This window comes from Propithecus coquereli, unplaced genomic scaffold (genome assembly GCF_000956105.1).
Source record: "Propithecus coquereli isolate 6110/MARCELLA unplaced genomic scaffold, Pcoq_1.0 Scaffold310, whole genome shotgun sequence".
Classification (NCBI taxonomy): Eukaryota; Metazoa; Chordata; class Mammalia; order Primates; family Indriidae; genus Propithecus; species Propithecus coquereli.
The window spans coordinates 789,361-804,242 of record NW_012148731.1 but is presented as its reverse complement, the minus strand read 5'-3'; the positions used below and the strand labels follow the sequence as shown (position 1 = coordinate 804,242).

The 14,882-nt window shown below is 54.0% G+C and overlaps 1 protein-coding gene across 2 annotated transcripts in view; it reads right to left on the bottom strand.

The window, feature by feature from the left end:
* Positions 1-620: 620 nt before the first annotated feature.
* BDKRB2 (bradykinin receptor B2) overlaps positions 621-14,882 on the bottom strand; it is a 28,285-nt gene continuing 14,023 nt past the window's right edge. Inside the window, exons 2-3 of one of the 2 annotated variants that reach the window (XM_012650087.1) lie at positions 3,902-4,009; positions 621-1,851 (exon numbers count right to left, since the gene is read on the bottom strand). In XM_012650087.1, the coding sequence (XP_012505541.1) occupies positions 744-1,851; positions 3,902-3,975 (1,182 nt within the window). In that variant the 5' untranslated portion in view covers positions 3,976-4,009 and the 3' untranslated portion in view covers positions 621-743. Of the gene's footprint in view, positions 1,852-3,901; positions 4,015-14,882 lie in introns of both variants that reach the window. The other variant, XM_012650086.1, reaches the window with a different exon arrangement.

Genomic DNA, 14,882 nt, shown 5'->3' with positions numbered 1-14,882 from the left:
TGCTCTCTGTACCTCCCACAGTGCCTTGCGTGACACATGGTAGAACAGGCTGCTGGTGGCTCCAGAGCCCGGTCATCCCCACACTGGTTTTCTAGTTCCTTGAAGGCAGGGACTGTCTTCTCTTTCTTCCCTCTGCTTGAGGCGTTCAATGCTGCGTATACAGAAAGTGCTCTGTAAGTGCTTATCGGGTTCTTCGCTTGCACAGACCACCTTGTCCACTGGTGAGGAGACCCACAGAACCCTGTCTCTGGGTTCTTACCAGGAGTCTTCAGAGTTTAACCTTCATTAATCCAAAGTCTGAGCTGAGTGGATTAAAGAGACCCAGGGCAGTGACTCAGCCAGGTCTCGTGTGTGCACCCGGTCACTGCCTGGAAGCTGGGGCAGCAGTTCTCCTGGGGGTCCGAGCAGTCTTGCTGGGGCAGGGAGGGAAGCTCAGACACTCCTATCCCTGCCCCAGGCCCCCAGGCCCCCTCCACTCCTGGGGAGACGCAGGCTGGGTCCAGGGTGGCAGCAAATGGGAATCATGATACTGTCGTGTTTGTACACGAGGCCACCCCATCCTCACAGCCCTGCTTCCTGCCATTGGGCAGGACAGGAATTACTCTTCTCCTATATTTTCTGGAGACACCAACTCATTGCCCAAGGTCATGCGTGGGATGCTTCCTCTGCCTTCCCGGCCCACGCTGAACAGCCTCTGTCCGTCAGTCCTCACACAAATGAACAGTAGCCCTGGTGGCGTCGGCTCACGGCCTGCTCCCCGCCCCGTCCTGCAGTTTGTGGATCTGGCGTTCCACCGAGATGGAGGTGCGCAGCGTGCCCATGGAGTTCTCTGTCTGGGTGGGTTCTGGCCTGCAGCCCCACTTCCGGCACACTCCGCAGTACACCTCCCGAGATTTCTTCCGGAAGCGCTTGCCCACGATCACGTACACCAGCGGGTTGAGGCAGCTGTTGCTGTAGGCCACGTAGGAGCTGACCTGTGTGAGGATGTCGATGACGTGCTCGTCCCAGCAGCTGGAGAAGACGCCGAGGCGCTGCAGCGTGTCCAGGAAGGTGCTGATCTGGAACGGCAGCCAGCAGACCACGAACAGCAGCAGCACGGCCAGCACCAGCGCCATGGCCTTCCTCTCCGTCTGGATCTCCTTGAACTTCTGCATCTCGTTGTTCCGCAGCACCTGCATGATCTGCACGGTGCAGAAGGTGATGACGCTCAGAGGCAGCAGGAAGCCCACGGAGTTCAGCAGGACGTTGGTGAACACCACCCAGGTGCGGGACGGGTAGCTGATGACGCAGGCGGTGACGTTGTAGCCCTCGTCTCTGTAATCCCTCATGGTCCGGAACACCAGCATGGGCGAGCTCAGGAGCAACGTGCACCCCCAGATTACCAGGCTGTAGAGTTTGGCCCAGCGCACCCCGCGCATCCGGCCCATGGACATGGTTTTCACCAGGGCCAGGTAGCGGTCGATGCTCACCAGCATCAGGAAGCAGATGCTGCTGTACAGATTCATGTAGATCACGGTGTTCACCACGCGGCACAGCGCCTCCCCAAAGAGCCAGTCGAAGTTGTTGGCGACGGTGACGGCCCAGAAGGGCAGCCCACAGGCCAAGATCAGGTCTGCCGCCGCCAGGTTCCCCAGGTAGATCTCCGCCACCGAGCAGCTGCTCTTGTGCAGGCAGAAGACGCTGAGGACAAAGACGTTCTCCAGGGCAGCCAGCACGAACACGACCCAGAGGAAAGGGGCCTGGATGGCGTTGAGCCAGCTGAGCCACTCGTGCAGCTGGTGGCAGCTGTTGCCCTGGGAAAGGTCCTCGTTGAGAGCAGGCACTTGCGAGGTGAGGTTGAGCATGTCAGCACTGAAAAAAAGCGGAAAAGAGGCTGTTACACCTCAAGGTCACAAAAGGAAGGCGATGGGGGGTAAGATGGCTCATCTGTTCAGCAGACAGCATCCCGAAGGCAGCCAGGACATGGCAAAGTCGGGGTGCAACTCAGGCTGTGTTCCGCATCCCTGTACACCTGACTTTCCCGGGTCTTAGAGAGCCTCCTCTGCTCCTTGGGACTCAACTGAGACCTCACGTTCTGCTCCTTGGGACTCAACTGAGACCTCACGTTCTGCTCCTTGGGACTCAACTGAGACCTCACGTTCTTCATCTTGAAGCTCCACTGGGATAGTTCCTTGGCCAGTGTCCATCAACAGCACTAATGGTCACGAGTCTCGGACCCTGGACCTCCCTGAAGCTTCCGTGATGGGAAGATACACCGCACATTCCTTCCTTACCGCCCGGGCCCCTCGCAACGGAGCTGGTTATCTTTCAGCCTCTCAAAGCTTGTCGTAAATGAGTAATTTATTAGAAGAGAAAGATGATATCGTTCCAGATGCAGAGATTCTAGCCTGGCTCTGAGATCACAGCCCACCTTCCCACTCCCTGTCTGCCCGGGCAGTCTGCCTGTTCTGGTGAAGGCAACAGAATCACACGTCTATACCCTTTGTCCGGGAGGTGTTGGAGATGATCAGAGGTTGCATGGTGGAGAAGGGGCGGGGGCGTTGGAGCCAGACAGTCCTTCTGGCTCCCTTATTTATTAGCTGTGTGACCTAGGGGAAGTTACTTAACTTCTCTGAACCTCAATGACCTAACCTGTAAAATGGGACTAACAAAGTCTACTTCTCAGAGTTGTGGTGGGTATTGAGACAATGTGCAAAAAGCTCTAAGCACTGCACATGGCTCAATAAACATTAGCAATTGTCTATTTTTGTGAACCTGTTAAAGCAACCAGTGTCAAACCCCCGCACACAGTTGGCAGGTTCTTGCCTGTGTCACTGGCCTTATCATTAACCCACTAGCTTCTCTTTTACTCTTAGGCAAAACTCACAGGCCAAGGGACAGAAGTGTTGCTGTTAAGGCTAATTCATCTCTACCTTTAGCAAAGTGGCATAGGGTTTGGCCAGACGTGGGTTCCAGTCCTAGCTGTGTGGTCTTGGTCAAATTGCTTGACCTCTCTGAGCTTTCATTTTGCTTTTTTTTTGTTTTTGGAGTAGTGTATTACTGTCTTCTTGACTGACCTTGCATGGCTGTTGCAAAGTTCAAATCACAGAGTGGATGTGAAGACACATTGAAAAGCTTAAAGCGCAGCCCAGCGGGCAGGACTGGCTGGGCGTTTTCCTGGTGCTGGCGGTGTGAGTGGGAAGGTGAAGGGCTCTCGTGGGGAGGCCGCATTGGGCAGTCCGTGGCGAGGAGCTGAGCCACCGTCATGGGAGAGATGCTGCTGACTGTCTGGGGTTTCCCAGGAAAAGCCCCTCTGCTTCCCGGAGCAGCTGGCTGGCATCCTGGAGCCAGACCGGGCTTGTGATTCACCCATCCAGCCATGCTCCGTCTCTTCGACGCTCCTTCGGCATCTGCTCTGTGTGGAGCTCCACCCCAGGCGCAGCGACACAGAGAGGGGTGCCGCCTGTCCCCTGCCCTGCCTGAGCTCCTGACAGCGGTGGCCCAGTGTGTGAGGAGTGCTGCGGAGGCTGTGGGGGGAAGAATTGGGGTAGGGGAGGTGGGGAGGCGACTCTGGAGCTGGGTCTTGAAGGAGGAGGAGCATTTCAACAGGGGACGAGAGGGAGGAAGGGCAGACCAGGTGGGGTGACAGCTTGAGCAGGGGCACGGAAGTGGGAAGCTGCTGGTGTGTTCTGGAAGGTGGCTGTAGGTGGTGGACAGGAGTGAGGCTGAGTAAGGGAATAAGAGTGGTCCTCCCCGGGCGCTCAGAGGTGAGGCTTTGCCCCTGAGGACTTCAAGGAGGGGGCGATGGGATAGTTGTTCCTTCAACTGCTGTCCAGGATGTGAGGATCGAGCTGTCCTGGGAGTTCCCCAGGTTGTCTGTTCCGCTCCCCTAAATAGCAGATGAGAAATCCCTTTGACTCACCTGAAAGAGGCCATGGTGGGCACAGAGCCGTCACGGACGGACACGAACATGGGTATGTTCCAAGTGGAGTACATTTGAACTCAGAGTGGGAGGTGAGCGAGGCCCCGCCTGGGCTAAACAGAGGAGAGAAGATGGTTAGATTGGGGGTGTAAGGCTGGCCAAAAGACCCCCACGGGCACAGCAACGACAGCCCCGGGCCCTTTCCCTGCTGGCTTGCAGCCGGGGCCAGGCCACATCCTGTTATGACTGGCAAGAACAGCTACGCCGGCTGAGCACCCTGAGCTCGGTTTCCTGCTCTACTCAGCTGCTGCAGGCAAAGTGCTCAGGCTTCGAATGACCACATCCTATCGGAATGTTCCAAGACCCCCTTTTTCACCCCATATATAAAAACCCTGCCTCAGTCCCGGGCAGCGCGACTTCTCAGGCCCTGACCCTAGGACCTGTGAACCTCGCCCAGGAGAGCTTTAATAAAGCCACTTGTTTGGCCATAACTTCTGTCCGCTGGTCTCTCTGCCACCGAAAACCTTACAGGGGGGGACCATAAAACACAGTATCTCCACCAGGGAAGGGCAGTGGGACTTGCCGAGTCCTTCAGGTAACACAGGTCTGTGAAGTACTGACCGCATACCGGGTGCTAGGGACACAGTGGGGCGGAGGTGGCAGACATCACTCAGTCATTAAATAATGGCAAACTGATGTAAGTGCAATGAAATCAAATGAAAGGTTCTGTGACAGCATAGAACGTGGGGTCCTGGGCCAGCCTGGGAGGGTGAGTAGACATTGCTGATGAAACCCGAGGATGCACAGGAATAAAGAGGGTGAGAGGATGGTGGGGAGAGAGGATGTCTGGGCAGAAGGAGCAAGTGCAAAGGCCCTGAGGCAGGAAGAAGCTGGGTGTGAATGTGTGTTAGGTCCTGGCAGCTGCTGCGGAGGCAGGATGGTGGAGGGGCAGGGTGTAAGCAGGGAGACCTGCTAGCAAGGCTGCCCTTTAGTCTGGACCCGGGATGATGGAAACAGAGAGACTGGATCCCAAGAGTTTGGAGAGTAAAACTGACATGCTTGGTGCCAGACTGCACACAGAGGGGATGGCAATGAGGGTGAGGAAGCGTAAAAGTTGCCCCCAGCGGCTGCCGTCTCCTGCAGAGGGGAAGAAGGAAGGGCTGATTTGGAGGAGGAAGAGCATGTGTTTCAACTGGAACCTGTGAAAGGTGAGGTTCTTTTGAGACTTCCAGGTGGGGATGGGAGAGGCCGTGGGGTCCAGCGTGGGCCTGGAGCTCGGGGAGGGGTCTGTGATGGAGGAGAATTGGACACGAGGTCTCGAGTGGCTTCGAGCCTAACAAGGGAGACAGACACAGATGAGTACGTGCAGTCCCTCGGGTGGTTACCATACAGGGTGCTCTCAGGTTCTGAGCCCGGGGCCTTGCCGAGCCGGGTGGGAAGGTGTAAGCCTTTCTGCACCGTGGGCTTCCATTGACCATGCCTGTCTCCCTCTTCCCCTTTCACTTCACTCCCACCCTGGGAGGGCGGCATCGGCTGTATGCCTGCCTTGCAGAGGGGGAAATGAGGTGCACACAGGTGGGGTGACTTGTGTAAATCTACGGCTGGGAAGACCTGGAGGCGGGACTAGAACCTCAGCTCTGGAACGGCTTCCTGCTCCAAACTTCACTCTCTCTCACGGATCCCAAGCGACCTTGTATTCCTGTCTAGGAAGGGTGTGAAAAGCTGTGGTCCATGCATCTGGGCGTCTGTGTGCATGTGTGTGGGTGCGTGTGCTACGTGTGTGTGCATGTGTGTGGGTGTGGCCATAGATCTGCCCTACGTTACCTTTCAGCCACTTCTCAACCAGAGAAGTCGCCATGAACAGAGGCCGCCTGGGCTGCCGGAGCGCTGCTCTCCTGATTCAGTTGTGGGAGGTGGAGACCAGGCAGAGGACGGGTTCAGGGAATTTGAACACATTTTTTAAAAGTGCTGAATCAGCAGACAGGAAGTGAAGTGGAAGATAGAGAACCAACTCATGAACCCCTAAGCAGAGCTGAGTTCAGGGTCTGGGACTTGCAAGAGATGCGATGAGCAGCGGCGTTTTTCTGATCCTTCCAGAAGGGGAGCTGGAGCACGGGAAGACAGCTCTAGCAGCTTGCCTTTCTGAGGGGCCCTCCTTCGCTCATGGGAAGAAAATTCAGCTGGGGGTCAGAAGTCATGTGTTTGAATCAGTCATTTAAAAAAACATTTTGAAGATTATTGAGCGTGTATCACATGCTGGTGATTCAGAGGAAAGAGTGAAGACAGACCCCCTGCCCCGTGGGGCTCTCTCTCCAGCTGAATCCCACAGCCCAGGGACCTCAGCCCACATCGGGGCTCAGAGAACTCGGGTCCTCCCAGTCTGGTTCCCTGGAGGTGGTGCCCAGCGTTCCCTCACTGACCTCTGTTACACGGGGCTGTGATGGGTCTACCTGGCTGGGTGCCCCCAGATCTGGCCACATCAGCCCAGCCAGATCCTAATTGCTTGCTAATGGCTGCAAACATTGCTCTCATTTTCAAAACAAAGCTGAGGGCTTTTCCCTCTGGCTTTCTCAGGATGTCCAGAGAGCAGGCGGTTTAGGGACCTGGGAGAATTTGGGAGCCTGAAGTCACCGTCCTTGTTCCTCCCCCTTTGCTTTGGAGGTGTGCCCTGGGCTGGGGCCCCTGGCTGCCCACTGCCCCCGGAGGACCAGGACCGCACTCTGGGCCCTTTGCCACCTGCCTTCCCCTTGTGTTTGGCTGCTGGGCACCAGCAGGAGCCTGGGAGGGGAGTGGGGATGGAGCACTGGCTCCTCCCTGGGGGCTGACCAGACTTCACTGCTCCCATCAGGGCGGGAGGCTGCAGGAGGCCGAGGCTTTGCTGTGCCGGTCCTGAGGCACCCTGAGGTCTTGCCTGCTCCTTATAGTGTCCCCAGTGCTGTCTACACCACTGTAAATAGACCCTCTATTACCCAGTTCAAAGGTGCCCTCCCTTTCCTACTGGGACCCTGACTGACACATCCCGGGATTATAAAATCAGATGTCAGGGACTGTTTAAGGCACTATGGGGAGAGGCGGTGGGGCAGGGCGCTCTGGCAGGGGGAGGTGCTCCGAGAGGGCCCCCCTGTGGGCTCCTTGTCTCTCTGGGCCTGGGTTTCCATCTGCAGAGCCAGGCAGGGTGGACCCGGGCCCCTGGCAGAATCTGATCCTTGCACCTGGCGTGGTGTGGGAGGGGCAGGAGATGACTCCGCCGCTGGGCTTTCCCCCTTGGTTTTTAAACAGATGCTTTAGAGGGAACAGCCAACATTCTGATTCACTTGTGCCCTTTCCCCTTCAGAATTCTGTCCGAGAAGACTTACTGTAAAAACATTCCCCCTCCTTTGATCATGCAAACACTGGATCTGGGTGCTATCAGGAGTACATTCCACTGTAGGCTCAGAGAGTCTGTGCTGATTTCCCAGGAACCCAGGTCTTAGGGCCTTTGAAGCTGTGGCCTCCACAGAATGCACAGTGTCACTATCTCAGGGGCCATGTTTGCCTCGTAGGGATCCCCAAGCTTGTAGCATATGACAGGGCTCAGGGCATGCTGCCCCCAAATAGGGCAGCGGAGAACAGCAGGTGCAGGAAGGACTCTCTGACCTTCCCCTGCAGCAGGTCATGTGACCTCACGTGAGAGGCGCCCTGCCTACCCCAGAGGAAAGCAGCTGCCTTATCTCCGAGACACAGGGCATGGAGAGGAGCGTGAGTGATCGGGTGCTGCCTGTTCCCCGTTCGCTGCACTTGGCTCCTACCCCTTTGTCCTGGCACGGGTCTCCCGACGCTCCACTCTCCCTCACCCCCAGCGTAGAAACACTCAGGTTGAACTGCTTCATATGAAGGCTCCCATGTCATGTAAAACTTACACGAAATAAATTTGTATGCTTTTCTCTTGCTCATCTCTCTTTTGTTACAGGGGCCCCGACCAAGAACTCAGGAGGGGAGAAGGAAAAGATATTTTTTCTCCACTATGTCAACTTGTGTCCCGTATCTTATGGCTGCGTGTTAGAGCCAGGAAGCATTCTACAAGGCAGGGAGGTAAACCGGGTGGTCAATAACCTTGAATCATTTAGTGATTCTCCTGATTAGGCCAAGGAGAAAGTCCCAGCGTGGAGCTGGCGTGTCTTCAACACCGTTCTATGTTTGCAATCTCCCCTTTCGACAGAGACAGAGCGGCTCAGAGCCTGGCTGGTCCTCTGAATCTAGCCAGAGTTCAATAGCATTGTTTATATTCCATTGCATTTATTTTTTGCAGATAACTTTTTTCTTTTATGACAAATAATACTCATTTTCCATTTAAGTTGGTGATATGAAATTACAGTTCAAAACTAAGTCGACGTTAAATAAATCTGTGCTCCCCAACCCCCAGGCTGCAGACTAGTACCAGTTTGTGGCCTGTTAGGAACCGGGCCACATAGCAGGAGGTGAGCGGTGGGCAAGTGAAGCTTCGTCTGTATTTACAGCCGCTCCCCATCGCTCGCATCACCACCTGAGCTCCGCCTCCTGTCAGATCAGCAGCAGCATTAGATTCTCATAGGAGCGTGAACCCCACTGTAAACTGCGCATGTGAGGGATCTAGGTTGCCCGCTCCTTATGAGAATCCAATGCCCGATGATCTGAGGTGGAGCTGAGGCGGTGATGCTGGCACTGGGAGCGGCTGCAAATACAGATCATCATTAGCAGAGAGGTTGGACTGTACAGAGACCAGAATAAATCAATTGCTTGCAGACTCATAGCCAAACCCTATCAGTGAGTAGCAAGTGACAATGTAATAATAATAGAAATAAAGTGCCCAATAAATGTAATGTGCTTGAATCATCCCAAAACCATCTCCCCACCCCCAGTCCATGGACAAATTGTCTTCCATGAAACCAATCCCTGGTGCCAAAAAGGTTGGGGACCGCTGAAATAAATAGCTGTACAGGTGACGTAGAGATGGCAGAAACTGGGAATGTGATTGAACAAATGTGGAAAACACAGTCCAAAATCATCTGGCTGGAAACTTGCATTACAAACAGCCTGGCGGTTAGGTGTAAGGGCTGGAAGCAGACCCGGAAGTGAGTCCTCCTCCATGGGACTCGTTGTTTAACCTCATTGTGCCTCATTTTTCTCCACCGTATAATGGGGGGCAGTATAAAAACAGCCCCTACCTCCTGGGGCTGCTGCGGGAGTAGGTGAGTCCAGGTGTGTCTGATACAGGAGCTCACGGAGTGTTCGAGAATGTAAGTGGCTCTTCCTGCACCGCCCAGGAAGGCTTGTCTGCTCTAGCCTCACCAGGGGCTGTAGGATCTTGGGGGAGTCCCTTCCACCTGCTCTCCCACTCACAGACCAGCTGAGGCTCGCAGACACTGATTACGCAGCTGGATGGGGAGACAGGTGTTGCTGGGACGCTCCTAGCCTGTCCATCCAGGGGAACACTCGAGAGCTGAGCTGTCTCTGCAGCGGTTTGAGGGTGGCTGAGCACATGTGTGTGCATATGTGCATAAGGCGTGAGGTGTGCATGTGTGTCCCATTCTATTCAGTTTTCTCAGAAGGGAGAGCCCTGCCTTGTTCATTTTCCCCCCCTGCACCGTGCCGGCGACTGTGTTTTGCACATGCCAAGTTTTGAACAGCATGTGCTCCGTAAGTAAGTAAAATCCCTCAGACCACACGGCGAGCTGGAGTCCAGGCCAGAGCCAGAAAGCACCGAGGTCTCCGAGTCCCTCTTGGACCCCTTGCCGGCACAGATGCTTTCCTCTGCAGTCTGCTTTGCATGGTCATTGAGCCGGGACACTTTTTACAGACGGTCACAAACGTAAGCTTCGGGCCAGCACCTGTGGGGTGAGGGAGGGGGCGATGGTGCCGCATGAACGGTATCAGCCTCGACAGTGGAAGACGCTTGGCCCTGAGCACAGAGTTTCCAAGGAGCCTTTTTCTCCTTTTCCCTGAAAAGAAGGCCAAAGCTGGCTGTGGATTCTTAAAGAGAGCTGAGTCAGAAAACCTGATTCAATCCTAGATGTGTGGGCCCTTCCAGCATTTGGACACTTTATGGACCTGGAATGTTCTGGAAACATTTTTGGGGGGGGACCAGGAGGAGCCTCGAGAAGCAGAGCCCCTCACCCATCCTCTCTGCAGGGAGCGTGAGGCCTGCTTGTGTGACCCTGCCCATCTCGGACACCCTGGGGCTTATTTATTTATTTATTATCTTATTATTATTTATCCCTGTTCACTACGATTAGATTATGCTGATTAGCATGTTTCATTTCTTTCTGTATATTGGGTTTTGCAGTTTTAATAAATGGGAAATTTCTTCGGACATCCTAATACTACTCCTGCCCCTTAAAAAAATAACATCTCCTTTAAAAAACGATAATATCACCACAGTAAAGAACATTTAAATCTAAGATTAAAACCTCCCTGAGTTCCATGCTTAAGCACAGACCTTTTTGTATTCCACATTCAACCATCTTCTCGTCTCCTGCAGGTTTACCTGGAACACATCAAGCGGATTTTTCACTGTTGTGCCATGGTTGTCATAGTGACACCTCTAAAAAAAGGCATCGTATTTGTTTATTGTCGCTTATTAAACTGTCCTTTATTCTAGTCCCTTTTTATTTCATCTGTTTCCCTAGTGCTCCAGCCATGGGGACGCACTCCCTGTCCCCCAAGGACATTTCCCACACTCCCACCTCTGCACACCTTGGCTGCAGCCGCCCCTCTGCCCGAATGCCCTGCCCGCGTGCTGTGTTCCTGACGCCTGCGCGGCCTCCTGTAGGTGCTCCGTGCTGCTCAGTGTTGGGGGTCAGCCCGGCTGGGCTACAGCCCCCAGTCATTCAGTCTGATGCTAATCTGGGTGTTGCCATGAAGGCACTTTGTAGATGTGGTGAAAGTCCCCAGTCAGCTGACTTTCCATGAGAGAGATTGTCCCCCATTCTCCAGACAGGCCTGATTCAATCATTTGAAGGGCTTAAGAGCAGATCCCAAGTTTCCCAGAAGAAGAAGAAATTCAGCTTGTGGACAGCAGCTTCAGTCCCTGCCTGAGGGTTCCAGCTACCCTCCCTGACTGCCTCCCAGAGGATTTTGGACTTGCCTAGCCATCCCCTGCAATCACATAAGCCAATCCTTGCAATAAATCTCTTAATACGTATCTCCCGCTAGTTCTGTTCCTCTGGTCGAACCCTGACGGAGCAGGGGTATTCTCTCCTGCCTCTGCCATGACATTTATTATAGGGCTGTTGTGTCATTGCTTTTCCTTTCTCTGTTGTAGGTGCTCAATAAATGGTTGCTGACTGACTGCTAGAGGGCAGAGTGATCCTTGCTTCTCCTTTTCTCCCCGGCAGACATATCTGTAGGGTGCAGGCAAAGGGAAACAGGACTTAGCGTGTGCCCTACCTGTTACATCCTCAAAGCCGCACTGAGTGGTTGATGCACCATATTCCTGTATTCCAGATAAGAAAGCCAAGGCAGCAAAGTAACCCGAGATGTTCTAGCTCACACAGCTCATCAGAGGCAGGTCCAGGATTCAAACCCATGTCTGCCTGAGCCCAAATGACAAGTCCTTTCTCTAGCACTGGACCGGCTCCCACCCAGTGAGGTTCCTGGTGCAGGGCATGCCCCCAGGACTAACCGAGGGGTCGGTGGGCGAGCAGGATCGGCTGTCCTGGGGGGGAACTGTGACTTACATCCTTCCAGGGGAGAAGCTCTGCGCAGGTGGCTGCCCGGGGACAGCTCAGCCCCAGGCTCAGCTGGCCGCAGAAATGGAGGCCACTGGGGCCTCAGCTGCACAGCTCAGGGAAATTGGCAGCTCCCTGTGGCTCTTCCCTGCCCCCGGGCTCCACTGGGATGTTTGATGGTCTCTCAACCTTGCCAGCTACCTTTGGTTTGGGGCTTGAGCCAAGTTTGGCAGGCACAGTGTGTGTGTGTGTGTGTGTGTGTGTACATGTATGCACGCATGAATGTTGGAAGACCATGGCCCAGGTGCCTGGAGATGTCCCCAGGGGTTTGACACTGCAAGGGTCCTGTGGTTTCATGACCGAGATCCACACCTGATCAGAAAATCCCAGCTCCAACACTTACTAGCTGCGCATAACCTTGGGCAAGCGGCTTAACTCCTCAGGGCCTCAGTTTCTTATCTGTCAAATGGGGATAACAGCACCTACTTCATGGAGCTGATGTAAGTATAAGGTACTTTAATGACTGTAAACCTCTTAGAACAGCTTTGACATTTTAAATGTAAAGTACCTTAGTGATTATAAAGCTCTTAGAACAATGTTTGACATTTTAGATGCTCCGTAGATGTAAATGTTTCCTTCCTCTCTGCGTGATGTCAGGTTTCTGCAACAATCTTATAAAAGAAAAGAGTTTTGGTGCTTAAGAAGAAAATGTCTGGGCGTGGGGGCTCGTGCCTGTAATCCCAGCACTTTGGGAGGCTGAGGCAGGAGCATTGCTTGAGGCCAGAGGTTCAAGACCAGCCTGAGCAACGTAGCAAGACACCATCTCTCCAAAAATTAAAAAATTAGCCAGGTATGGTGGCAGGCACCTGTAGTCCCAGCTACTCAGAGTATCTCTTGAGCCCAGGAGTTTGAGGTTGCCATGAGCTATGATTATGCTACTGCGCTCCAGCCTGGGGGGGTCAGAGTGAGATACTGTCTAAAAAAAAAATAGAAAGAAAGAAAGAAAGAAAGAAAGAAAGAAAGAAAGAAAGAAAGAAAGAAGAAAGAAAGAAAGAAAGAAAGAAAGAAAGAAAGAAAGAAAGAAGAAAGAAAGAAAGAAAGAAAGAAAGAAAGAAAGAAAGAAAGAAAGAAAGAAAGAAAGAAAAAGAAAATGTCCAACCTACCCACCATCTCTTTTACAGAGAGGAAAACTGAGGTCCAGACAGGTGATGAGATGTCCAAGGCCACGCAGCAAGGAAATGCCAGCCTGGACCGAGAGCCCAGGCTTTGCTTGCCTCCTGCCGGCGTGGCCTATTGGGGCCTGACCCGGGCCAGAGGGGCTCACGGGTCTGGGGCCAGGCTGTAGCCCCTGGGGACATTGCTCTGGCGGCATCTCACTTCAACATAGGATTGTCGTACTGGGCATATTTGTCCATCCTTCTTTCTTCCACCCTTGGACTTTCTTGCCAGATTAACTTTACAGAATCCTGCAATATTAAGGTGGGAGGGTCTCTTGGACATTATTTCATCAGACCCCCACACATTACAGAGTGGGCATTTTCCAGGGACACACACAGCCAGTTAGTGGCTGAGTTTGACCTTGAACCCAGGTCCTGGAGTCCTGGTACCCAGGCTCCCTGTTCTTTTATCACCCCACAGTGCCCCCAGTCCGGACAGAAGGCAGAGCAGTGGGCTAATGCCGCCTGGCTGTCAGAACCAAGCCCTTATGCCCCAAGGCCGTGCGGAGGCGTGGCTGGCATACACCACGTCAGGAGCAGTTGCCTTGCGTGACGGTGACCATGCTCCCTCCCCACATTCCTGCGTGGCTCAGGCTTCCTGTCATGAGCTCATACGGGATTTATACCGGGAGGAAATAGAAATCCTTGCCAGAGAGCAAAATCCGAAACCACATGAAAGGGAGTGTGTTTCCCAGAAAAGTGATTCCTCAGGAACAGCTCAGGCTGGGAAGGGAGCCGTGGCTGGGTGTGCCCAAGAAGGCTGCCCCTCCTGCAGCCTCTCCGGCCCCTGGAAGGGCCCCGATGCCCGGGGTTGGCACAGGCCCTGCTGGGGCGGGAGGAGAGGGCGGCTGGCGGGGTGAGCGTGCGCTGTGACCCGTCTTCCCACCCCGCCCAGTTTACAAAACAAGGGGGAGGAAAACACAATGAACAGAGAGCCCGAGCCAGTCGCAGAACAAAAGGAATCCTTCGTGTCATACATGCGCAGCCAGCACGCAAGAGGCGTGGCGGAGAACACGGAGTTTAGGGCGGGAGGAGTTTTGTCCCTTCCTGCACGCTGCAATGTCTGTGGCCCAAGGCTTCCTACAACACGCCCCCTGGTTCTGAAGGGACTTATATCATTGCCCTTTCACCTCCTGGGAGTGGCCTTCCTGCCCCATTCATTCATTCATTCATTCAACAAACTTCTGTTCCCAGTGTGCTTGCCACTCTCAGTGTGAGAGATATGGCAGTGAAGCCATGGATACGGTGGGCAGGACAGAAAGAATTAAGACACCAAGCAACATCCTAGTGCCATCCTTTAAGGGCCATCTCAAATGTCACCTCCTCTGGGAAGCCTTCCTAGACCTCTCAGCCAGCAGAGATCCCTCCCTCATTTGAAACTCTATAGCAAAGATGTGGAAGGAGTATTGTCTAGGGTCAGAGCCTTGGGACCAGGTATGCCCTTGGGTAAGTGCCTTGACATCTCTGAGCCTTCAGTTCTTCATCGAGAGAATGAGGATTTGTAATAGAGGATTCTGGAGACCTTTGCACAACCACATCCTTAAAGAAGGGGAAGAAGTGAGCTCCCCATCCTGAGAAGCGTGCAAACAGAGGCGACGGGATAGGCACACTGAGTTTTCAGAGGTTCGTCTCCTCACTCCTTGCCATCCAAAGGTTCTTATGGAGCTGGGTGGAATAAATCAGTCTCAGCAAGTTCCCCTCCACTAGGTGTGGCACAGAAGAGGCAGCTCCCTGCCTAGCTCCCTGCAGCCTCTGAAGATCCCTGGCCCCGGCCCTGTCCCGTCAGTCCTGCCCATGTCAAGCCTCCCCCTAGCCATAAGGACAGAGCCAGGACCTCTGTCCTCTGTCCAACTCCACTAGGGGAGGTGGAGCCCCTTAGAATTGAGGGAGTCCACCTTAAGACTTCCGGAGCTCTGGGTTCTGCCAATGCTATGCCTTTTTTAGAAAGGAGCAGGAGGGAAGCAAGTTTCTTCAAGCTGATCTGCAGAGAAATGGGCCCCAAATCTCTCAAGACTGGAGAAGCAAGGCTGGGCGTGGTGGCACACGTCTGTAGTCCCAGCTACTCAGGAGGATGAGGCA